This window comes from Podarcis muralis, chromosome 2 (assembly GCF_964188315.1).
Source record: "Podarcis muralis chromosome 2, rPodMur119.hap1.1, whole genome shotgun sequence".
Taxonomy (NCBI): Eukaryota; Metazoa; Chordata; class Lepidosauria; order Squamata; family Lacertidae; genus Podarcis; species Podarcis muralis.
In genome coordinates, this window is record NC_135656.1 from 107,877,198 (window position 1) to 107,903,905 (window position 26,708).

The 26,708-nt window shown below is 45.6% G+C and overlaps 1 protein-coding gene and 1 long non-coding RNA gene across 2 annotated transcripts in view; one reads left to right on the forward strand and one right to left on the reverse strand.

Annotated features, from left to right (window-relative positions):
* The window catches only part of PPP1R18 (protein phosphatase 1 regulatory subunit 18), a 48,130-nt gene extending 21,843 nt beyond the window's left edge, over positions 1-26,287 (forward strand). Inside the window, exons 3-4 of the mRNA XM_028714038.2 lie at positions 22,154-22,361; positions 23,433-26,287. Of these exons, the coding sequence (XP_028569871.2) occupies positions 22,154-22,361; positions 23,433-23,452 (228 nt within the window). The 3' untranslated portion in view covers positions 23,453-26,287. The remainder of the gene's footprint in view (positions 1-22,153; positions 22,362-23,432) is intronic.
* The window catches only part of LOC144327041 (uncharacterized), a 42,809-nt gene that overhangs the window by 14,849 nt on the left and 1,252 nt on the right, over positions 1-26,708 (reverse strand). The gene's annotated exons all lie outside the window — the stretch shown is intronic.

Sequence of the window (26,708 nt, forward strand, 5' to 3'; positions counted from 1 at the left end):
TTGTTTTAAGCAGGTGCCAAAAGCAGTACAGTAAAGGCACCTGCCTGGTGTCAGTAGGAAGTGAGTTCCAAAGTTTGTGTGCCGCCACACTAAAATACTGATTTCTTGCAAGTATTATGTTGCACCTGTAACAGTGCCAGTTCCTGGGTCAAAGTGCTTGATAAGGCATATATGAAGCAAGGTGATCCTGTAAAATCTTACGGTTGTGGGTTCGAGCCCCATATTAGGCAAAAGATTTCCCGCATTGCGGGAGGTTGGACAAGATTATCCTTGAGGGTCCCTTCCAACTATGATTCATTTGTAGCACTTTGAACTTGGCCCAGTAGCAAATCGGCAACCAGGGCAGATCTCTGAGCAGTGGCGGCAGATGCTGACAGGCTCTCAAGCCTGACAGCAACTGTTCTGCAGCATTCTGCACTATCTACAACTTTCTGATGAAGTGCAAGGGAAGCTCCACATGGAGTGCCTTGCAGTAATACAGTCTCGAAATCACCAGCGTCTGAACTGCTTTCACGCTTTTCATGAAAGTCACAAATATGTACAATAGGGGGGGGGGAGCAAAGGGTGTTTAAGGAGATAACAGAAATCACTGGGTTAAAGCTGACTGAAAGTCCAGAGGTAGCATTGCTATCAATTTACGATGGGGTAGAAGGTTCGCAGGGGGCGCAGGTGGTGCTGTGGGTTAAACCACAGAGCCTAGGGCTTGCCGATTAGAAGGTTGGCGGTTCGAATCCCTGCGATGGGGTGAGCTCCCGTTGCTCGGTCCCTGCTCCTGCCAACCTAGCAGTTCGAAAGCACAAAGTGTAAGTAGATAAATAGGTACCACTCCGGTGGGAAGGTAAACGGCGTTTCCGTGCGCTGCTCTGGTTCGCCAGAAGCGGCTTAGTCATGCTGGCCACATGACCCAGAAGCTGTACGCCGGCTCCCTCAGCCAGTAAAGTGAGATGAGTGCCACAATCCCAGAGTCGTCCGTGACTGGACCTAACGGTCAGCGGTCCCTTTACCCTTTACCTTTAGAAGGTTCGCAGGCTATGGAGGACTTGCTCACAAATTTATTGACAGCTGCACAAATTATGATAGCTAGGAAGTGGAAGGGGCAAGCAGAATACAAAATGGAAGAATGGTATAAAGAGGTATGGGATATAGCTAATAATGATAAATTAACATGTGCCATTAATGTAAGATGGGGAATATTCAGGAGAAATGGTTTTGAGGAGATATGGAGGGTGTTTGTAGAATTTTTACTGTTAAAACGGAAAGGGGTCAAACCATCGCTAGAGGTGTTCGAATTTTGGGAGGTTGGATATTTACAGTGGAATGGTCTCCGTGGTGGGGTGCACATTTTTATTCTTATTTGTTTATGATTATTACTTTGTCAAAAGAAAAAAGAAAAATTTTAAAAGGGAAAGAAATAAATTCAGGAAAAAGAAAAAAGAAAAGTCACAAATGTGCTTCCTCCCCCTCTTTCACCCTCGCAAGGTAGGTTTGGCCGAGAGGTTGTCACCGGCTAATCTGTGGCCCTTCAGAGATTGGATTCCAACTCCTATCAGATCAGAGAGATTTCTGCCTGAAGAGCTGCTGAGCTCTGTAGACCAAATGGTCTGACTTGGTATAAGGCAGCAGTCACAGGGTGTTTGTTACACGCATGCAGTTTCGGTTCAAATCATTAACGGTTCAGCTTGCAGGTGATTCTCTTATTTGAAAGCACTTCCTCCAGAACTGCAGAGGTCTTTGTTGTAGGCCACTTCGCTTCTGCTTGCAGCAGTCTTATCGGTTGGGATAAATGTGGGTTAATCTGCAGGGAATTAATGTGGGTTAGAGATAAGAAGATCCTGTCTCGGCAGGGTAGAGGGCAGGATTAGAGCCAGTAAATCCCAAATGGTACACCACAGCACGCTGGTGTCCCAGAAGAGAACTGCTATGAGAAATAAACTAATGACATAATTAAAAGTTCCTGTGAGCCCAGAGGATTTACCGGTAAAGGAGGTAGCCTGTTGTATCTCTTTGTGTTACATCGTTCTCTGCCCTGCGTGGGAGGCAGGAAATTATTTCCAGCACTGGATGCCAGCGTCCCTCCTAATTAGTTGACATCTGTCTGTCTTAGGAGACAATGGAGTGCACCTTGCGGGGTGAGATCAAGCTGTTGAGCAGTTGCAGTGCCTGCTGTGGCTGTAGATGCGGGAGAGACATGTTTTGTTGCAGCCGGGGCAGATGAAGGCGGCCAGTTGTGCTGCTGCAGATGCACTCCTAATAAAGCAACAAAAGAACCACTCGTTCTTAGAGGAGGCTGCCTGTTCATCTCTACATCAGTCATGGACTGGGGTTGCAGGGTCTGGAGTAGGGATTGCCCTTTCCTTACCACCTTCTTGGTACGAGAGTATTTTCCTGTTTTAATCCAGAGCAGGTGGCTGGAGGGCAAGGTGGGGTTGTGGAGAAGAAATGTGACTCATCTACCAGTCTGGAAGTGTTTCTCGTCGTATTTGTGCCTAAGATAACCTTTCATATGAGATCATAAGAAAGCAAAACCCGGTAGTAGGGTTGCATGCTCTGCGCACCTTGAGAAAGCTGATGGTTCCTTTTAACCTGCTGATTCCTGTTCGTAAAATGAGTTTGCTACCCATTTCTTGCATATAGGAGTTCGTAGAACGGGCCCTCCGCCCCACACAATAACATTCATGTGTTGGAGCTGCCTATCCTTTCTTCCCCAGCTAATAGCAGCTTTTAGGGATGGGGAATTAAGATCAGAACAAGGACTAGAGGAGTAGATGTTGAGCAACTGCTCTGCAGGCAGAAGGGCTCAACCCCCAGCGTCTGCAGGCCGGACTGGGCGAGAACCTACTCTGAAATCTTGGAAAGCCCCTACCAGCCAGTGTAAGACAGCACTGAACTAGATGAGCCAATGATCTGACTCAGTAGAAGACAGTTCCCTATGTTCAGGCCTCTCCCATAGGCAAATTCCCCGATCTTCAAAGCCGCCGTACGGAAGTGGCAATTAAAAAGAAGAAGCCCAACAGTAATTGCAAGATATCCTAATCCTAGATCTCCCGCGTCACTTCCAGACTGGCAAGAAGTATCCTGGCTCACCAGTCGAGACATCCTGCTTTGCATGCAGACGATATCAGATTCGTTCCCTGGTATCTCCAGTTAAATGGCCCAGGCAGCAGGTGACAGGAGAGACATTTAACCAAGACCTTGGAGAGCTGCTGCCAGTCAGAGCAGACAGTATTGAGTTAAAGGAACCAATAGTTTGACCCCAATATAAGGCGACTTCCCGTGTCGGTCCTCAGCGAAGGTGCAAGAAAAATATCTCCTTTCCTGCTCTGCTTCCTGTTGTGAAATTTACCCTCTCTCTGACGGCATCATTACAAAGCACAACTGGGTTTATTTAATCATTTTTTAGGGGGGGGGTGTCATCAGAGCAGCAGCACACAAGGTTGAATTCTTCCTCCCCTTGCGATTAAAAGCTCCTATAAGTGAGAATTGGGGGGGGGGGGGCTAATTTTCATCAAGATTGCAGCTGGGGAAGGGCGGATTATATCTCCTCATGCATTGCCTTCTCTGTGAAAAAATGGCGCACACCCCTTACCTTTTGTTAGATAAACAAAACAAAAACCCCTACTTGTTTTTTTAATTGATGTCTCTCGTGTCAAGTGTAGTTTGGCCCTGAGGGGGACGGTCTCAGTACCCTGGGAAGAAGAAAGAGCAGGTCTTGTTCGTGTACTGCTGCAAACCGCTCTTTAAAGAGAAGTCCATTTTCCTCACTTGACTTACTTCTGGTGTACAGGAGTTGCAGAGCATTCAGGACTTAAGTGGGTACTTGTTAAAGCAGAAGTTAACTGTGTGAATGTGGCAGAGATCAGAGTCTGAGTTAGTTAAGCTTTAAATGCCCATTAACCGCTCTGCTGTACTCACAGTCAGAGTGGATTTTTGTTCCCCTCGTGCTTGCAGTTCTGGTTGGGCAGGCCTGAAACAGTTGCCGTTTCTCAATCTATATATAAGCCAAAGAGACATTTGTTACCCAGGCTGCATTGATTGGTGCAGAGAACAAGGTTGTAGTCTTGTGTATGTTAGTCTTGTGGTGGGCTTAAACCAGAGAGGCCTACCTTCAAATGTTTCCACAGAGCTCCACTGGGTGACTGTGGGCTTTTCATCATTCTCATAGCCGGATCTCCCCTGCAGGGTTGTTGTGAAGATAAAGGATGGCACGTGAGGCACTCTAAGTTCCTCAGGAAAAGGGTGCGAAAGATATCTATGGAGTGCAATCCGTTTCTTTACTTCCCTACTCCAGAAAGCATCACATCCTCAAAGGCAAGCTGACTTAGACCCCATCTGCACTGTATACTTAAAGCAGTATCATACCACTTTAAAAAGTCATGGTTCCGCCTGCCCCCCCCCAAAAAAAATCCTGGCAATTGTAGTTTAACGGTGCTGGCTGTTAGGAGACCCCTCCCCCCCAAAAAGAGAGCTAAAATTCCAAAAGTTCCCTGGGAAGAGGGGTTGGTTGTTAAATCACTCTAGGAATTGTAGCTTTGAGTGGGAAATGGGGTCCGCTAACTACTCTCAGCACCTTTAACCAGCAACAAGGTTCTTTGGGGAAGCCATGACAGTTGAAAGCTGCATGATACTGCTTTAAGTGTGCAGTGCAGGTGAGCCCTTGGGCAGAGATGGGGATTTATAGCCAAGGCTGTAGGCAGAAATGTGTTTGTTGCAGGCACCCGACTGCTTCCGCACAGCGTTTCCTGTTTAAAAGGAGCCACCTAAGCGCATCTGCCTGGATTATATATATATTTATACACACACACACACACACACACACACACACACACACACACACATATCATTTTAGAGTCAGACCTGGGTGAAGCTAAATCATGCCGGACAACATAGGTGGCATTAAAATGGAACTGCAAATCAAAGAGTTCACCTCCACCTACGCTGCTGTTCTTTGTTAAGAATATCCTGGCTGGAGATGTAGAGCTACAGCGTGACCTGCCTGCTTTTCAGACTGGACATGTTGCCCCACTCCTCCTCACCCCAAAATAAAGCCCCTTCCCCCGCAGCCCCTTTACGCCTACGGTGGTCAGGGCTCCAGGAGAGATAAAAGCTCCGATGGGATACATCCCATCGGCGAGGGATGCGCAACCTGCGGCCCATGTGAAACTCTAGCTCCCATCAGCCCCAGACAGCATGGCCAGTGGCCAGGGGGTAATATGCAGAAGGATATTAAGTTTGTAAATTGAGATAAAGAGAAATGAAACGGGGGGGGGGGGGGGGGAGAGAGAATTGGCATGGCAGTGAATATCCATTCCAAATAGAAAGATGATGCTTAGAAGCACGCCACAGGCTAAACACTTAAGACACACCTCAGAACAAAACACAGATAAAAGAGTAGGCAGCATCCCTCCCCCAAACCCCTCTTTAAACATTGGGAGGGACAGGAGGCCTGAGCAGGCAACAAGAGAGGTGTCTGAGAGTGCTGTTAGGGCTGCCATATGTCCGGGTTTTCCAGGACACATATGGGAATCAGGCTTCAGAAATGGCGTCCGGGTGGATTTTTGCTGAATTGGCAAAATGTCTGGGAAAACTTGGACATATGGGGAGGGGGGAGATGTCCCCCCCCCCAAAAGCTCAACAGCTTTGACCCCCCCACCCCCCAAAAATGGCAATCCTAGCCTATGGGTGTCATGATGGAGGACCTCAGTTCTAAAGAATCATAGCATTGTAGCTATCATGCCCATCTCTCTAGTAACAATCCTGTAAATGGGGCAGATTAGGGTTCAATCAATGCGTGACTTGATGTTCAAAAGCTGCAGGAAGGAAAGCAACCCGCAATCTCATCCCTTTGGGACTGGGATCCAACTGCATACCCGAGTCTTCTACTGACAGTGGGTTGCTCTCCAGATGTTGGACTACAGTTCCCATCAGGCTTGACCATTGGCTGTGATGACCGGAACTGATTGGAAATACAGTTAAACAGCACCTGAAGAGTGCCACATTGGCAGCCTCTATTCTAGTGTGCAGTAGCAGGAGAGGCAAGTCAGCCAAAAGGAAAAAAAGGTGCCTTCTTCGTTCTTAGGCAGAGGTTGGATGGCCATCTGTCATAGAGGCTTTTGCTGAGATTCCTGCTTTGCAGGGAGTTGGACTAGCTGACCCTTGGGTCCCTTCCAACTCTATGATTCTTGAAACCCTTTCCCATCCAATCCCAATAGATATAAACAGCACTCCAAGGCTCGGTGTTGGAGGCTGGCTGGACCCCTGAACAAGAGGACTCCTGGTAGTTGGGGAATTGCAGCAACATTTTTTGGTTGGTGTTACAGCTCCTTTATGTTTGAACTAGCCTGCTAAATTAAACCCATCATTCATTCATTCACACCTTTCATGCTGCCTGGAGGTCTGCTTTGTGATGATACTGGTTTTGTAACTCCCATCATTTGTTTTCAATTTGTTTTCATTTATTTTGTTTTATTATGCTTGTGAGCCACTTTGACAGTCCTGTGCAAGACTGAGAGGCAACATATCATAGAATCATAGAATCATAGAGTTGGAAGAGACCACAAGGGCCACCGAGTCCAACCCCCTGCCAAGCAGGAAACACCATCAGAGCACTCCTGACATATGGTTGTCAAGCCTCTGCTTAAAGACCTCCAAAGAAGGAGACTCCACCACACTCCTTGGCAGCAAATTCCACTGTCAAACAGCTCTTACTGTCAGGAAGTTCTTCCTAATGTTAAGGTGGAATCTTCTTTCTTGTAGTTTGGATCCATTGCTCCGTGTCCGCTTCTCTGGAACAGCAGAAAACAACCTTTCTCCCTCCTCTATATGACATCCTTTTATATATTTGAACATGGCTATCATATCACCCCTTAACCTCCTCTTCTCCAGGCTAAACATGCCCAGCTCCCTTAGCCATTCCTCATAAGGCATCGTTTCCAGGCCTTTGGCCATTTTGGTTGCCCTCCTCTGGACACGTTCCAGTTTGTCAGTGTCCTTCTTGAACTGTGGTGCCCAGAACTGGACACAGTACTCCAGGTGAGGTCTGACCAGAGCAGAATACAGTGGCACTATTACTTCCCTTGATCTAGATGCTATACTCCTATTGATGCATATATGCTGCCACTTCCTGGCTGCCACTCTGCCAGGAAGTACCTGAGACAGCATAAAACCTTTAAAAAATGCAAGGCCGCCTCAAAAGCTCCAAAACTCACTAAAAGCTGGCATTAAATTCAAAACAGCAGCATAAAAATACACCACGAAACTGTGGTAGCGCCCCAGCAGTAAAAGCCACAGTCTGTTTAATTACTCATCAGTACATAGCAACTAAAACAAAAAGCTTTTTTTAAAAAAATAAAAAATAAAAGCAATAAAATCAGTCACAACAAAACCTAAACACACCACAAGAACAGTAAAATAATGAGTCCAAAGAACGTTTATGATTATAAGCATATTGCTGTCTTGTGCTGACTGCCAGGAAAAGCTCTGTAAAACATCAAATGACATCAGTTGCCAGCAAAATGCTGTTACTAGGGGGGGGGGCAAATGGGCTCCCATTGGGAAAGAGTTCTGCAGCATGGGTGCCACGATAGAGACAGTCCCTCCCTCCCCTTTTTATTTATTTTCTGAGCCATCAGTGGGACTTCAAGCACAGACTTTTCTCCCAGATCTTGGATAGCAGAACGGAACGTATGGGGGAAGACAAGTCAAATGAAGTATTCGTTTATTGTTACTTAATCCTACCTTTCCTCACAGTGGTTCTCAACCTGTGGGTCCCCAGATGTTGTTGGACTACAACTCCCATCATCCCTGAGCTCTGGCCTTGCTAGCTAGGGGTGATGGGAGTTGTAGTTCAACAACATCTGGGATGCCCTCCAGATGTTGTTACACTACAATGCACCTCAGCCCCAGCCAGGGTGGTCAGTACTGGGGATGATGGGAGTTGGAGTTCAGCATCTGGAGCTCTGCTCTAACAGCTATGCCACACAGGTGTAGGTTCTCTGTAAAGACAGACTCCTATTGATACGATGGGCGACCTGCGGCTTTTCAGGTATTGTTGGACTCTGACTCCCATGAGGACCAGCTAGCATAGCAAGGAGTGATGAGAGCTACCATCCAACGGCACGTGGAGAGCCACAAAGTTCCCCATCTGTACTTTAAAGCTCAGCACCGAAATCTTAGCAAGGACCCAGCAGAGCCGAGAATATTGTTGTTTTGCTCCCAGCGCAAAAGTAATACTAAGTGCCGAATTCTGCGCTATCCTGGATAATTTTCAAGGCTTGCTCCTTGTAGATCCTGTTGCCAAGGCAACAGATGACAGTGTTCAGATCCATATCAGAGAGGAAGGGGTTCTCTAGCAATTGATGAAACAGAGCTCTCCCTCACCATGCAAAATAGATTCAACAAGCACTCGCAGCTGCAAGCTTGCGGTAGACAAAACAACCTAGGATTGCAGTGCCAGCGACACTTGCATCTAAGGATCTAGTGAACTTTGCTGCATTATCCCTCATCTGTGCCACGGCACTATCCACACATATATTCAAGGCTGTTTGAGTGGCAGCTGGCCATCAGTTAAGATAACCAATACATAGATCATAGAATCTGAGGGGACCCCGGGGGTCATCTAGTCCAACCCTTGCAGTGCAGGAACAACCATCAATATAATTTAATACTTCTAAGGGGTATAGGGCACTGTGCAGGGTTTCAGAGGCCCAAAAAGACAGTTCCCTGACATCGGAAGAGATTACAACCCAAGGGAATAACTAACGTGCTGGGGTGAGCAAGAGTGACAAGGGGGACTTCCGGTCGGCGCCAGCGTCTAATGGCTGCCTTTGCCTCGAGCTCCGAGGCAGGACTGCTCCGCGGGTTCGGGTCTGACCCGCTACGGCGAGCGGGGGACCCCTAGAATCACAGGCGCTGAAGCCTGTGGACAAGGAGATCCGGCGGGCACCTTTGCACCCCCCGGTATCGCGAAAGAGCCTTTTTAAAGGCTCCGGAGCGGCATCGGGAGTGAGTGCGGTGCTGAGGATCGCTACCCAGCCTGCGGAGTGAAGCCGCGTCGCCATTGACGGAGAGCGCCGATTCCTTTCTGAAACAACTGATTGACTACAAACCCCGTGAGTAAGAACTGAAAAGTAAAGGGGACTTTAAATTTAAGAAGATTTGGCTGAAAACGGGAAAGGCAAAAAATAAGGAAGTCTGCCTCCCGGAGCTGCATGATTAACGGAGCAATGAAAAGACTGAGCTGCATTTAAAGGGAAAGTTCTTTTAATTCTGGAAACTTGTTAAACCTGACATCGAAAGAGTCTCCCCCCTTGGAGCAGGAGAAGGGGGAGAGAAAAATTGAACTAACCTTGCCTGTAAAAGGATAGAGTTTTGAACGGGGGACCCTCCACTGTCGACAACTCTGGCCAGACTGCCGGAGCAGCAGTTACCTAGAGACTGAGCTGTCAAATGAGCTGTCAAAATAATACTGGTGGCTACAAAGTAAGACTTACTTGATACAAATTAATGGGACGGTGGTGGACAAGAATTGGGATATTTTAAATTGCTACAAAGTAAGGACTTTGGTTGAACTCTTGTATTTGGGACTTTCTGTTTCTTTGTTTCCCTGGCACACTGGTGTGGATACAATTTCTCCCTCTAGAGGACTCTAACTGCATTACGGTGGACAAAGGGGGATTTTCCACTTGCAGCTTTCCTGTGAGAACGACCTTGAGTTATGAGCAACCCACTGGATGAAATATCAACAAGAAGCAAGACAAAACAGGCTCAAAAGCAAACTCAAAAAAGAGGTTCTTTATCAGGAGCAGCAGCTGCACAGGAAAAAGGAACGACAGCATCAATGGATTCTATGACACAGGCTCTGCTCAGAATAAACCAATCTCTAGAAGTACTCACTAAGCAGTCTGCAGAGCTCACTAAGCAATCTACAGAGAACTCTAAGAAACTAACAGAACTGACAACAAGATTGGACCTCAACACAACGACAATATCATCTAATACAGACTCTATAAACCGATTAATTCAAGAAAGCACAGAGACACGGAAAATTGCGGAGAGCGCGAAGAGCACTGCCGAGGAAACTAGAGGAAAAGTGGCGCCCATTGTCAAGAAAGTACAAGAACATGATGCAGCTTTGGCCCTTTTGGAGCTGGAGAGGAAAAATAAGAATTTGAAACTACGACTGGTACCAGAGGAGGAACAGGATAAACTTGGGGAATTTCTCACAGACAAATTTCAAGAGTTCTGGAATGACGAGTTAGAAGGAGAGGAGGACGAATTTGCAATAATCACTGCCTTCCGGATTGGCAGGAAGCAAGGCAAAAAACCAAGAGATTGTTTAATCACTCTGAGATCAAAGGAAGAAAGAGACAAAATACTAAATCTACATTTCCAGAAGGCTTTGGTCATTAAAAACTCCCAAATACAGATCTTTAAGGACATACCCAAGCACTTTTTGGAGGTGAGAACACAATTTAAAGAATTGGTGGACTTACTTAAAAAGAACAACATCCCATTTAGGTGGGAATTTCCACAAGGGTTGTCCTTCATCTTTAAAGGGAAGAAATTCAAAATTAAAACATACCAGGACAAAGAACAATTCCTGGACAGAAACTTAGAGGATCTCCAGAAAGGAAACGTAGGTGAGAGAGACATACCAGACATACCAGATATTGCAAATCTATCATTCGGATTGAATCCAGCGCCGACTGAAGAGGAGCAGGAACTTGGTGCAGTTGGTGGTAAAGCTACCCAATAACAAAAATGTCTCTGCAACTTCTGAGTTGGAACTGCAATGGTCTGAACCATCCCCGAAAAAGGGGTCAAGTGTTTCACATATTGAAGAAAGAACAATTAGATATAATCTGCCTACAAGAAACCCACATTGCCAGGATAAACAGGAAGCTTTTAACAAACAGAAGATTAGGACTGGAATTTATTTCCTCAGATAAAGTCAAGAAAAGAGGAGTAGTGATTTATGTTAAGGAGAAATTTGAACCAAAAATGATTTTTAAAGATGAACAAGGAAGATATCTGGCAGTGGAAATTCAAATCCAAGGAGAAAAGATTCTGATTGTAGGAGTTTACGCACCTAATGAGGGGAAGGCCGAGTTCTTCAAGAAGTTGCATGAGACTTTAATGGACTTTCTGGACCTGAAAATTATAATGATGGGCGACATGAATGGAGTTGTTTCTACAAACATGGATAAGGCCCAAAGACAAGTAATATCTAAAGATGGGAGATTACCAAAGACTTTCTTTGAATTGACTGATACCCTGGACCTGATTGACATTTGGAGAACTAGGAACCCTCTGGAAAGGGAGGGGACTTTTTTCTCTGAGGCAAAAATGACATGGACTCGAATCGATCAAATATGGATTTCCAGTAATCTGGCATCAAGGATTAAAAAAATAGAAATCTGTCCAAAAACCTGTTCTGACCACAATCCAGTAAAGATGGAAATGAAACTGACAACAGCTGGAACCTTTAGATGGAGAATGAATGACGCTCTATTTGGAGATGAAGCATTTTGTAAAAAGGCCCAAAAGACGCTGAAAGATTACTTCGAGATAAATTTGAATTCGGATGTTGAAAAGAGGATAATTTGGGACGCAAGTAAAGCTGTGATGCGTGGCTTCCTAATACAACAAAATTCTATAAAGAAGAAAAAACAGAATGAGAAGAAAGAGAAAATTTGGAACCTAATAAAAGAAGGGGAGAAGAAACTTAGGTTTAAACCTAAGTCCCATGAGATTTTAAGAGAAATAAAGCTCTACCAAACACAATACATGGAGCTGATGAATCAAGAGATAGAATGGAAAATAAAACAAATGAGGCAAAAGACGTTTGAATCAGCAGATAAATGTGGGAAGCTACTGTCGTGGCAGCTGAAAAAGAGACAAAAATTGAATACTGTGATATCCCTCGAAGTAGATGGGAAACTTATCAACAAACCAAATGAGATAAGTAATTGCTTTCAAAGTTTTTTTAAGAAGCTGTATGCACAGGGGCCAAAAAATGAACAAGAGATAGAAGAATTCATTAAAAAATATGGATTGTCAAAAATTTCTGAAAGAAACCAAAGAATTCTAAATGAGGAAATCACAGAGCAAGAAATAGAGCGTGCCATTCAGGACATGCAACTGGGAAAATCACCAGGACCAGATGGTTTGACTGCAAGATACTACAAAGCATTGAAAGAATGGTTAATACAACCATTGAAAGAAGTTTGCAACCAAATTTTGGAGGGGAGAAAGGCTCCCGAATCGTGGAAAGAAGCATTTATTTCACTTATACCGAAGACAGAAACTGAGAAACATCAAGTTAAGAACTACCGCCCTATATCACTCCTGAATACGGATTATAAAATTTTTGCAGATATTTTGGCAAAAAGATTTAAGAAAGTTCTACTAGAGGAGATCCATAAGGATCAAACAGGCTTTCTCCCAGGAAGGCATATGGCAGATAATGTAAGGAATATTATCGATATCTTGGAACTGTTGGAGACTGATATAAACAGAAAAGCGGTGTTGATTTTTGTGGACGCAGAGAAAGCCTTTGATAACATTTGTTGGAGCTTTATGAAGAAAAATCTTCAAGGGATGGGGGTAGGCCGAAACTTTGAAAACGGTATAGGTGCAATATACTTTGAACAAAAAGCTAAACTAATTGTGAATGGGGTGATTATGGACGAGATTCCAATTGAGAAAGGGACACGACAGGGGTGCCCAATATCCCCTCTACTGTTTATAACAGTACTGGAGGTTTTGCTGAACATGATCAGAAGGGATCAGTTGGTTAAAGGAGTACAGGTCGGAACGAAACATTATAAGTTAAGAGCATTTGCAGACGATCTAGTGTTGACATTGCAAGAACCAGAAGCCAGCACAAAAAGAGTCTTAGAATTAATTGAAATATTTGGGCAAGTAGCAGGTTTCAAATTAAATAAATATAAGACAAAGGTGCTGGAGAAAAATTTGACTATGGTGGAAAAAGATAGTTTTCAAAGGGAAACTGGGCTGGAAATAGCAAAAAGGGTGAAATACCTGGGGGTGAACTTAACATCTAAAAATGTGAACCTATTTAAAGATAATTATGAGAAGTGTTGGTTGGAGGTAAAGAAAGATCTTGACATATGGTCTAGGCTGAGACTCTCCTTGTTAGGCCGAATTGCTGTTATCAAGATGAATGTACTGCCGAGAATGTTGTTTTTGTTTCAGACATTGCAAATTATAGATAAGACGGAATGTTTCAAGAAGTGGCAGAAAGATATATCTAAATTTGTCTGGCAGGGCAAAAAACCCAGAATAAAATTTAAGATCTTGACTGATGCAAAGGATAGGGGGGGTTTTGCCCTGCCGGACCTCAGACTCTACTATGAAGCAGCAGCTTTTTGCTGGTTGAAACAATGGCTACTTCTTGAGAATACAGATATCTTAGATCTAGAAGGTTACGATAACAACTTCGGTTGGCATGCATATCTATGGTATGACAAGGTAAAGGTTCATAGAAATTTCAAAAACCATATTGTCAGGAAAGCATTGTATAATGTATGGAATCGGTATAAAGATCTGTTGGAAAGTAAAACTCCCAGGTGGTTATCACCAGTGGAAGCCAAGGAGGTAAAAAAACTTAATATGGATTCAGTGTGGCCAAAATATTGTGAAATTATAGAATACGATGGTGAAAAGTTGAAACTAAAGAGCTTTGAGAAGTTAAAGCCTAAAGTCCGAGATTGGTTACATTACCACCAGATTAACGAGACTTTTAAGCAGGACAGGAAACTAGGATTCCAGAAGGAGAGGTCAAAATTAGAAACAGAACTGCTAGAACCCAATACTAAGAATCTGTCTAGAATGTATAATCTGCTGCTAAAATGGAACACACAGGATGAAACAGTGAAATCAGCTATGATTAAGTGGGCACAAGATATTGGACATGATATTATGTTTGCGGACTGGGAAAAGTTATGGACCACAGGCATTAAATTTACGGCATGTAGTGCCTTAAAAGAGAACATAATGAAAATGATCTATAGGTGGTACATGACCCCAGTTAAACTTGCAAAGATATATCACTTGCCCAATAACAACTGTTGGAAATGTAATGAATGTGAAGGAACCTTTTATCATCTTTGGTGGACCTGCCCGAAGGTTAAGACTTACTGGGAAATGATCTATAATGAAATTAAGAAAATCCTTAAGTGGACATTTGTTAAGAAACCGGAGGCCTTTCTTTTGGGCATGGTCGGCCAAATGATTCCAAAGAAAGATAGAACCTTTTTTATGTATGCAACCACAGCAGCAAGAATTCTTCTGGCAAAGTATTGGAAGACTAAAGAACTACCTACTCTGGAAGAATGGCAGACTAAGGTGATTGAATTCATGGGACTGGCAGAGATGACCGGCAGAATTCGTGACCAGAGGAGAGAGACAGTGGAGGAGGACTGGAAAAAATTTAAAGTTTATCTTAAAAATTGTTGTAAAATTGTGGAATGTTGAGATGTCGAGGGATATGATCTAGAGAATTACAGCTGTTAAAATTGAAATTAAGAAAATTCTTAAAGGGAATTAAATACAAAATTGAATGATGGATTGCTAGAAAAAAAGGATCTTAAAATAAGAATGCAGTGAAGGAGAGGTATGGGGAAGTCGTGTTTTGTTTGTTTGTATTTTGTCTATGTTTATGTTTATGTTAATGTTGTAAAATCAATAAAAATTATTATAAAAAAAAAAACAAGAGTGACAAGGGGGAAATGCGAGCAAGCCCATGCAACTTAAATAGACTTAAACTTGGCCCCGGTTTGGGACAAAGATTAAGAGGTTTAGCCAAAAGCAGACATAATTACAAAGGAAAAAGGAAACCGGGAGACCTGAAAGGAAAAACAAACAAATGTTGCAGCGTGAAGTGCTTCTATTCAGAGTTCCAGTCCTTTTCTGTCCCCACCCCCGTTTTTTAAAATTTCTCCCCCTCCCTGAAAGACAGTCAGCGTTCTGCAGACACTGAGCAGCTGTTTTAGGATCTCCCTCCTCTTCTTTCTTTCCTTTTCCCCTCTAAAGATTTGTGGGCTTCCGGCAAACCTTTCAGAGTTTCCGCAAACCAGCCAGTACCTTCCTCTTGTCGGCGTGGGTTGTGCAGTTTTGACTACAGAAGGATCGGCGCTCAGATAACGGGCTGGCTATTGGTGTGTTTAGGGATGGTTTAGAGAACTCAGAAGCCGGTTTCCATGGGTGTAGCCAAGGCGGGGGGCAGTTGCCCCCCCCCATCAAGTAAAACAATAGAAATATTTAACTGACCAATCATGTTGGTATTGCCCCCCCCCCAATAATCTTGGCTACGCCCATGCCAGTTTCTTGTTCTTTCCCCTTTACTGTTTCACATCTGATCCTTGCGATCGGTGGGCATCCCCTTCCTTGGCCTTCTCATTGCCCTTCCCTCCTTCCCTCTTCTGTCTTGAATTTTGCATTTCCTCCCTCCTCACCGCAGCTGCTGGGGCCCCACCCATCCTCCTTGAGGAATGCACCCGTTCTGAGTCACCCACTCCGCCAAAACAGCCCTGGGTGGGCAGGAGACAGAAGCCCAGGACCCCTGCTGCTGCTGCTATACCAACACCAAGTCTAGAGAGAACCCTCTCGGGACTTTCCTCTTCTTTTCCTTTGGTGCTGATACCGTGCGTGGGAAAAGAAAGAAAATCCAGAAAGCAGCTTCTGGGTCTCCTCCTGGGAGGAGAGCCGGGAATATTTATTCTTGTATGAAAGAGCGAGGGAGTGAACGTCTGTGGCACAAATTCCAGAGCTATGTTACATCTGTTCCTGGGGGGGGGGGGGAAACCAGCAGCACAACTGGGGCGCCTTGAAGCCTAACAAATGCTAGCGTGGCAGATGCGATTGAGAACCAGAGTCCACTCAGTCAGGTCACAGAATCATGGAATTGTAGATTTGGAAGGGACCCTGAGAGTCATCAAGTCCAAAGCTCCTACAATGCAGGAATCTTGCCTATGGCAGGCATGTCCAAAGTCCATTTCGGGGACCTAATCCAGCCTGCTGGTCAGTTTAATCCGCCCCCTGTGGCAGTTTAAAGGTAAAGGGACCCCTGACCATTAGGTCCAGTCATGGCCGACTCTGGGGTTGTGGCGCTCATCTCGCTTTACTGGCCAAGGGAGCCGGCGTACAGCTTCCAGGTCATGTGGCCAGCATGACTAAGCCGCTACTGGCGAACCAGAGCAGCGCACGGAAACACCATTTCCCTTCCCCCTGGAGCGGTACCTATTTATCTACTTGCACTTTGATGTGCTTTTGAACTGCTAGGTTGGCAGGAGCAGGAACCGAGCCTCAACAACTTTGGGGTAAAATCCTAAAAAAAGGTAACAACTTCATCAAATCTGGCCCTCTTTGAAAAAAGTTTGGACACCACTGGCCTATGGGGTTTAACCTATGGCCCTGAGATTAAGAGTCTCATGCTCTATCAACTGAGCTATTCCTCTCATATACCACTACACTGGTTCCTTGGTACTCAAACAACTTGGAACCCAAACACTGCAAACCCGGAAGTAAGTGTTCCGGTTTGCAAACTTTTTTTGGAAGTCGAATGTGCTCCGTTTTGAGTGTTATGCTTCCGATTTGAGTGCCACACTTCCGTTTGGAGTGTTACGCTGAGGTCTGCCTGTTTTTGCTATTTATTTTGCATTTTTGTTTTTGCGGCTCTTTTTTGTTTTGTTTTTGTGACTGTGTGGAACCCAGTTCAGCTTCTGATTGATGGATTGTGTGACTGCAGTATATTATTTATTGCTTTCATTTTATGGATCAGTGGTCTCGTTAAATAGTAAAATTAATGTTAAATTGCTGTTTTAGGGGTTGTTTTTTAAAAGTGTGGAATGGATTCATCCATTTTGCATTACTTTCTATGGGAAAGCGCACCTTGGTTTTGGAACGCTTTGGTTTTGGAACAGACTTCCAGAACGGATTAAGTTTGGGAACCAAGGTACTATTGTATATTCCTATTGTGGTGCAGCAGCTAGTTAGATCCCCCGGCCATGAAATTCTGGAAATTCTGCTGGAAATTATTTTTGCAAATCGCCTGTGTCCACGGGTAGCCCCAAATCAGACTGGCTGTGGTAAAAGTGGAAGGGAAATTAACCTTTCTCCCCACTCCCTAATCTATTTTGGCCCTCATTGAGTAGCCTAGGTAATCCCATCCCATCACCATCCCATCACGATTTTGAGATAAGGTGCAATGGCTGCTTTCTTTGTGTTGGCGGTGTGGGAAATGAACTCCGCACATGTTCTGTGGCATTCTAGTATTATCGTATTTTTCGCCCTATAGGATGCCCTTTTTCCCCTCCAAAAATGAAGGGGAAATGTGTGTGTCCTATGGGGCGAATGCAGGCTTTCGCTGAAGCCTGGAGAGCGAGAGGGGTCGGTGCGCACCGACCCCTCTCGCTCTCCAGGCTTCAGGAAGCTATCCGCAAGCATTGGGAGCCCGCGGGAGTTCCTGCCGGGCTCCCAAGGCTTGTGGATAGCAGACTGTTCTGGGGGCTGGGGTCGGGGGAAGCTCAGGCTTCCCCCGCCTCAGCCCCGCGCCTGGGGGGGGGGATAAAAAAAATATTTCTTTATCCCCCCCCCCCAAAAAAAAAAAACCAGGTGCGCCCTATGGGCCAGTGCGCCCTATAGGGCGAAAAATACGGTACTTTGTGTGCTGTAGTCTAGAGGCTGAAAATAGGTTTTGAGGTTAAGCTGCATATCATCATAGTTCTCAAAGGATAGCTTCTACATAACCAGAGGGAGGGGGGGGTAACCAAATGAAATAGACTGATCTTCTTCTGTGCTCTTATCATCAGCTTGGAAGCTTTCCAAGCAAAGATTAGCATGATCACCTGGTAATATTTGACAACATGTTGTTAAAAGCAAAGTGAAGGCAGTTTTTAAAAGGTGAGCTTTTGCTCCTACTGACACTTCCTGCCCCCTTTTGCTTAAGACCCTTCCCATTTTAAAAACAAAACAAAACCCAAGTACATCAAATTGCAAATATCAGAATTTTGTACCAGAATTCATGCCACCTCATTCTGCTGCATTATTCTGTGTGTGTTGAGTATCCAGCTGTTTTTGTACTACATTTCCAATCATCCCTGAACGCTGGTCCTGCAAGCTAAGGACAATGGAAGTTGTAGTTCAAAAACAGCTGGAGACCCAGGTTTGGGAAACCCTGGTGTAGACCAACACCCATTTCTGAAGGTGTGACTCTTCCTTGCTCAGGCCCATAACTAGAACTGGCAAGTTTTTGTTTTTTAACTGCTTCCTGTGACTGGAACAGCAGCTTGAATTGATTCAGCAAGTGACAATGTTTGCCGCCGGACTGTGGAAATGTTTCCCCTGTTCCTTTCTGTTGTGAAGGCACAAGCCATTTCCAACACACCCTCCCCATGCCTTTCGGCAAGGCTTTTCTCTTCCCTGTTCAGTCTACAAACAAATCTTCTCTTCCCTGGGTCATTAATAGACTTCAGTTAATTGAGATTAGCTTGGATTAATTCCCATGGGAACACTTGGGAAGGAGATCAAGGACCCCCTAGGTCGCTAAACATAGGGGGCCTGGGAAGGAGCACGTTGATGGCATCAGTGGCCTGAACCAACAATCTGGAAACTGGGTCCTTAAAACTGCAATGGGGGGGCTTCTAAGGGGTTCAACCCTGCCTGCCAGAACCAGCAGGACTTTATGACAAAATCAAAAACAAAGTCTGGGCTTCCGTGGTCCATTCGGAGCTCAGCTTTGTAAAGTTACCGTTAATCATTTACAGAGGACGTTTAAAGCTCTGTAAGTTAAGCACTTTACAATCCCTATCGTGTCCTTTCTCACACCATCCCTCTGAAGTACGTGATTCCCCCTGCTTGTACAGCAAACAAATTGTGCAAGGCAGCGCCTTAGGTCATGGTTTCCTGTGTTGCCTGAGATTCTGTCTTTAGGTCACTCTGGGTCTTCCTTGTTCCAGGAAGCAATGAGGTCGTGTCATTCAGGGCTGCAGAACCATTGGCCCACCAGATGTTGCTGGACTACAACTCCCATCATCCCTGACCGTTGGTTGTGCTGGCTGGGGCCGATGGGAATTGGTGTTCAACAACATCTGGGGAGGGGTAGATATCCCCCAGCCTTGATGTAATAGGTTGCAGCATCAATTTACAAAAATAAAAATGAGGAATGAACTGTGACCACCATTTTCCTGGTGACCTTATTTTCCCCTGCCATAGCATTTTTTTGCTTTGCAGCTATGTGGCTTATGGAAATTCCACAGGTGCGGAGTGTGGCTGTTTTCCTGCTCTGCTAGCAGCCTTCCCAGAAGTGTGAGAAACAGGATGCTGGACTCGGTGCAAGGCACTTAGGTTTTTATAGCAAGGAAATTGATTAATAGGGCTAAACATAATCTGTTGAATTTTGGCCTGCCGCAAGTTGCTGAGTTTTAAGTCTGTCTGGAAGCCACATTTCCTGACCTTTGAAAGCCGGGTCTCTTGGCCCAGATGTCTCAGTGGAAGTCGAGAGCCTTCCTTTCTTCAGACGTTCTCCGTAGGTTTGCTAGATGCATGCACTGCGGTGGGGAAGGTTGGGGTTCTTGATCAATTCCATTTGTCCATTGCTGGGGGACATGATACCCTCCAGATATTGTGTGCTAAAACTCCGAACAACCTCAGCCAGCCTGGCCAGTGTGGTCAAAGAAGATGGGAGTTTTAGTTTACAAAATCTGGAGGACACCCCCATGGGCTAGCCTTCTATGGTATTACAGGCAACTTGGGCAAATTGGGATCGCACCACTGTCTTTCTGTGCCAAATGTTTGGTAACGAGAGTAGCTGACTGAGATAACTGCCAAGCTACCAATGGGTTGAAGGGAGATTAGGCAAATTCATGGAAGCTAAAGCAGGCAATGGCTTCTAGTCAAGATGGCTATATGCTACCTGCAGGATTAGAGGCAAGCCAAGAGTGATTTTACGCTCACATCCTCCTGGGCGGGGGGTTGTTTCCAGTAGGCATCTGGCTGGCCCCTTGGGAGGAAAACACTGAATTGGATGTATCTATTTATTTTTAAAAAATTTTAAGAGACTTTTTTTGTCTATAAATCTCAGAGCAGCACGCAATAGCCACAAGACGAAGACCGATAAATAACAGTTTGAACATTCAAATTGCCATAGAATTTCAGCAACTGCAGCTGCCGGATCCAAACAATATCAACAGCCAGGAAATGCCAGGGTAGGCAGAAAGGTCTGCGAAAACACCCCATGCTCAATGCTCGCCTGGTCCCCGTGGGGATCCTGCTCCTTCGGTCTGATCCAGCAAAGCTCTTCTTATGATCAAGTGCTCCTCCTGAGGCCCAATGTCCGCTACTGAGAGCCTATCAGAATATATTGGGTCCTTACCGGCCCCCCGCAGGCAGCATATTCTACCTCCTCTTTCTGCATGCTATTTTGGACTGCCATGCTCTCAGCGCTCGCCAAGGTGACGGGTCTCAGAGGACGCCTGCCCTTGAGAATGCTTGCTTGACTCTCTTCCGCTGCAGGGGTGGGTGGTGTGTGGGGCAGTTTAATCTCATTTCCTCCGAGGTTTATCTCCTGCTGCAGCTTCCACTCTATATTTTGCCATGGGGGTTGAGCATGTGTGTGCATAAGGGAGGGGACGACACATGCTGGCAGGCAGCGGCAGTGACTTACCTGGCAAGGAAGGCTAGGCAACCTCCTTTATTTTTATGATGCCCGAAGGAGTAGGAACGTGTTTTGGTTTTCCCCCAGCAGAACCAACAAAGAACCTTGCAGCGCCCAAACGACTGGCAAGCTTATTGTGGCATAATCAGCTTGTTCGTTTTTATTTCATTCCACGTATTCGTACCCCATTTGATATTCCAAATTCCTAGGCGGTGTGCATAAACAGTAGGAATAGACAGAGAAAAGGGATGATTAAAATTCATCATAGAGACAGACCTTCAAATGCCTGCTGAAATAGGAAAAACTTTGGAAAGAGTTCCACAGAATTGGGCCCATAGCACAGAATGCAAGGCTTCTGTTTGTGACAAGCTATACCTCATGACCGCCAACAGAGACTCCCCACCCACAAAGATCTCAGTGATATAAGGCAGGGCTCCCAAAGTTGGGTCTCCAGCTGTTTTGGGATAACAGTTCCCATCATCCCTGACCACTGGTTCTGCTAGCTAGGGATGATGGGAGTTGTAGTCCCAAAACAGCTGGAGACCCAAGTCTGGGAAACCCTGATATAAGGGATCAAGGGGTCCTTAAGGTATCCTGGGCCTAAGCTGTTAAGGGCCTTGTAAATTAATACAAGACACTGGCCTGGAAACATATGGGCAGCCAGTAAAAGCTTTTAAGCACTGGTGTTATGTGCTGACAGGAGTCTGCTCCCGCCAACAGTCTAGCCACAGCTAAGTTGCCACAAAAGTCTTGGTTGTCTTTATTTTCAGGTCATCTCCTCACTCCCTGTCCCCGAAGCTTGTGCTTTCCTGTTTCTTCTTGCCTTTCCCACCTTTCAACCCACCATTCCGCCTCCCCGCTGCTGACCCAGGGTATATCTCTGTAACCAGGAGAAGTTTGCTCTCAAAAACAAAACAGCAGCACTCACAACGCAGCACAGTCCCCTGGGGTGCCGCCCGCAACTTGCAGGTGGTTTGTTCCTGTCGGATACTCCTGTCTGAATGAAAGGGACCCACTGGTTTAACCTAGCACAGTGTGTACGCCAATACAGTGGTACCTCGGGTTAAGTACTTAATTCGTTCCAGAGGTCCATTCTTAACCTGAAGCATCACTTTAGCTAATGGGGCCTCCTGCTGCTGCCGCACCACCAGAGCACGATTTCTGTTCTCATCCTGAAGCAAAGTTCTTAACCCAAGGTACTATTTCTCAGTTAGCGGAGTCTGTAACCTGAAGCGTATGTAACCCAAGGTACCACTGTATAGCATCCTCCAGCTGTTGTTCAACTCCCATCGTTCCTGACTATTGGCCGTGCTTGGCTGGGACTGATGGGTGTTGGAGCCCAACATCTGTTGACTGCCCCCATCAAGTGAGAGGTTGGCTCCGTGGCCTGATCTTGCATGGCCAGAAAAGGAGGAGGAGATGACAGAGCAGAACACTGTGGAACTCGAGAGCTAACCAGCTTTCTCCTTTTCCACGCAGCTTAAGATTTCGTTCAGCGAGAACCAGCTAGAGAGGACCTTCCAGTACCCGTCAGAGGGCTCCTTGCTGGAGGAATATGGGCCTCCTGATGAGTCAGAGCCTCTGACCTGCACCAACCCCCATGGGGATGATGAAGACGAAGAGGAGGAGATGCTGCTGCTTCATCGGGGCCTCCCGGGCCTGCTGAGGACCAAACCCCTCATTGTAGGTGAGTACGGGCAATACAGATCTAGACGAACCTATGGCTGGTTTCGGTATAAGGCAGCTTCGTGAGTTCCTGAGAGGCAGGTTGGGAGTCAGTTGCGCAGTCTGAAAAGAGGGAAAGCCTTTGCAGATCCAATGTTCGGTCTCACCAAGAGCTTAAATCACTTGGAGCTGCTACGCATCTGTTTTCAGACTGGACCGCTTGGCACACGGCAAGCAGCTGGGGAACTGAGTGCTTGAAGGCTCCCTCTTGTTAAATACTCCCTACGACCAGTGGTTCTCAAAGTGGCAGGAAGTGTGGTGGGAAGGTTCAGGGACAATCAAAGAAACGTTTAAAGGTTTTGTTTGTGTAGATGAAAAGAAGAGACTTTGTCTCAAATTAGACCTATGGCAAACAAGATTAGCTGGCAAAAGCAAGCTCACAGCTCTCACTGAGTTTGTAAACATACTTAAGGTACATATGTAAGAGGCTCGCTTATGATCATATTTTGGGAATGATTCATGCTCCTATACAGCTGCATTGTTTTGTACTTTCTGGGTGTCCTGTGATCATATTATAAAGTACAGTGGTACCTCGGTTTTCGAGCGTCTCAGAAACGTTTTGGTTTTTGAATGCCGAAAACCCGGAAGTAAATGCTTCCGTTTTCAAACGCACCTCAGAAGTTGAATAGCTTCTGCGTTTTTTTCAGTTTTCTCCATTGACTTTGCAGACTGCCCTTTGCGCCTCGGTTGTCAAACATTTCAGAAGTCGAACGTTTTTCCGGAACGGATTACGTTTGACAACTGAGGTACCACTGTAGTTGTGTTCTATGTTACAGTATTCCTAAGAGTACCCCCCCCCGCAAGTATTTATTATCAATTTTAAAAAATTGTGTCGTGTGAGCAAATTTTTATTCTGAAAGTGTGTCCCAGAGAAAAAGGTTTGTGAACCACTGCCCTATATGAAGGATGGGGCTCCAGGGTGACGAGAATCCAGCAATTTAGTGAAAAGGGGTTCAACATTCATTACTCCTTAGGTCTTCATGCTTTCCTTTTTTGCTGACAATGCCCGTGTTCCTTCTCTCCCTCTTTGCAGACGAGTCTTGTCGGCGGTAACCCCGTTCAGCCTCCGTCGCAGAGAACAGCGGAATATGCACAAGGATTCCATGCCACATTCTGAATCCTCCAACTGGACCTTTTATCTCTTTCCGTCTTCCAGTGACTATCGCACCCAGGAAAGAAGCTGGGGCCACGAAAGACTGAGGAGGGTGGGGAGGCGGCCACTTTTATCCTGGGGCTACAGGTGCATTTCTTCCTTCGGATGGAGACTACTCCGAAAATACTCTCCCATTTTTGATACATATATTTTCCCCTATCTGACTGAAATCATGTGAGTGACGCTGCCCAACCTAGCTGGGAGAGGGCGCTCTCAACTTTCTCTTATCCTTGCACTGCCAGCCAACAAGGAATCTGACGCAGCAGCGACTTAGATACTTCATTTAAAAACTGCCAGCAGGGGGAAGCACTGAACCTTGTATGCACACTTCTCTGGGGTTGCAGAGTTTCAAACAAGGGCTAATGATAATGGTCATATCTTTCTTCCTGCTGTCACTCAAAATACCGCTGAAAGCCTCACTGGCCAAGGGACTTTTCTGTAATTGGGTTTGTTTGTTTGTTTGTTTGTTTGTTTGTTTGTTTTGTAAAATATTGTCCAGTAGGACTTAATTGCTGCCATGTGAGTGAGATGAGATTTGGGGAGGGAGGGAGTAGGGTGGGGAGGGAATAACTAGCTTTGAGAAGGGACCATTTTGTTGGCACACAGCCTATCAGTATTTCGGGGGGGGGGGGCCTTTCTATTTGCTTTTTTTTCCAAAGCCATTCTGGAGGAAGGCAATTCAAAATACCACGGCTCTAGTTATTCCACCAAGAGCCATGAGTAATAAGGCATGTTACTGGGCAAATGGGGAGGGGTCCTGGGTGTTTATTGAAGCAGGAGCGCTCAATATTCAGGCATGGAAGTGGGTCAATGGGGAAGGGCAATCTGCATGTGGGCAGCGCTAGTTGCTCTTTGGGGCCGTTTGGGGGGTTCCCCCCCCCCTCTTTTTGTTTCAGACAGGGGCAGTTCATGTTTGGAAGCAAAGCAAAATATGCAGGGGTTGCAGTGGGGATAGCCAGGCGAAAAATGCAGCGTCCTGTTGTGGTCATGACCATTTCCTGTTTGGGATTCAGCACTCACGTGGGATTGAATGACGGGCAATGAAGAGGCAGATTGAATGTTAGAAAATGAAGTGATATTTTGATAAACAGGGGTTTGGGTTCGTTTGCTTCTCCCCCCCCCCCCCCCAAAAAAAAAAATTTATTTTACAAACTGTCTTCTTGATTAGTATTTGCCATTTTTTGCCATGTGGCATTTTGAAGTGGAAAGAAGTGGACCCGGAGATTATAAACTGAGAACAGCTTTCAGAAATGATTGAATGCAGAGCAGTTGCAGCTCAGAGTATAGACAGCTCTCCAGAGCTGGCTTCAGGCTTTGGGGAAAGCCTCAGATGAGAGATTACCAGGCGTCTCCTTCATCAGCAAGGGGCCGCACAAACTGAAGGAGCACTCCACAGTCCTTTCCCCAGATGACTGATGCAAGCAAACCCAGGCATTACTGTTCTGGATCTTTCTTTGCCAATTCAGCAGTCATTTAAGTCAGCCGATGACAATAAGAACCTCAATAATGGTGAAGAGAAGTCAAAGAGCATGTTGTGCATTTGTTCAAAGGTGTTTTATCCAGTTTCTTGAGTGGGCCCTGCTGTTGGTCTCAGGTGAGAGCTGGCATCAGGGATCAGCACCACTGCTGAGACCCATTTCTCAGTAGCGGAGCCATCGCCAACTGCTCGAGCCACAAAGCCATGGTACTTGTCCACTTTGGTATCACTGCTTGTTTACCTGCCCTCTCTGGATGAGTAATAATGGAGAAGGTGCAGTAGCCTTTGTATCCCTTTGGGTGGGAATGCACCTGGGGTTAGAGTGGGGATGGGGGAACTTGTTGGTCTGCCAGAAGTTGGTCTCCCATCAGCCTCAGCCAGCAGGGATGATGGGAGTTGTTGTCCACTAGAATCTGGAAGGCCACAGGTTCACCATATCTGCGCTAGAGATAGAGAGCAAGCTAAATGTGGCAGTGACAAGAATACTGGCCCGCTCAGGGAAGCAGCAGCCTACCAAGGGCATATTGCCCAATGCCCACTGCCAAAAAACAATATACAAGTGGAGCAGCCTCAGGGCCTTGGCAAATGCCCCACCGTGACACCACAATGCATATATTTTTTAATCCTCTTAGATGAAAATGTGTAACTAAACTGAAGCATACAGCTTAAATTGGGGGAGTTTTTTTAAATTCGTGAACAGGCGTTCCCCACAGTTGGAGCAAATAAAACCTGGGAAAACTGGTCAGTTAAATGCCTTGAGGAACAACGCAACTCATCTGCAGGAGAGGATGCATACACAGAGCGGAAGATTGGCTAACGTATGAGAGCAGAAAGTTGTTTCTTTAGAGTGCAGGTTGTAGACTGAGCAAACAGTATGAATGAGTGGAAGGAGGCATTGATGAGAGGGAATGAGGAACTTTACACTTGTTTTTTTTTTCTCTCTCTCTCTCTCTCCCTTCCTTCCTTGCTAATTTATCTTGTTATCTGTGCACAGTTGTTATTATCATTTCCCCCTCCCCCCTTATTTTGCACTGCGGGAACAGCCATGTCTGGAGCCCATTAACAGGTGAATGAGTGAATGATTGAACACAGCAGACGTTTCTTTCTTTGATGGGGGGAATGAGGTCTGCGCAGATCAATGTGTGTGGGGCAAGGGCCGAAGCAGCTGTGTCCAGCCATTTCCATCAGTGTTGTTGTTGAAAAAATGGTATTGTTATTATTATTATTAACAATAAACCAGAATGATGTTGCACGTTGACCTATTGTTCTTCTGTTGTCTCTTAGCCATGATAGTTAAATGGACTCTTTGTTTACAGAAGCCATATTCCTCTGAATACTGGCGACAAATAAGAAGACAGGCATCACCCTTGTGGACAAGTCACGATTGGACTAGATGGACATGTCGTGTTCCAGCAAAGCAATGTAATGCTCTTCTACCTTGTTGGTCTCTTCTGCACTCTGATGGAGGAGGAGGAATCTGGCTTGGCTTGTAGAATCACAGGACAAAAAGAGTTTATTCTCTCCCACCATAAAAACCATTCCCCCACCAGCTCCCTCTGTCAAAACACACACACACACGTTAAAGTAATACGTACAGATTGTTAATATTCTTATTTATTAGACTTCTTAGTCACTTGTTAGTCATGAGTTTGACCAAACTGTGGGAGGCAGTGGAAGAC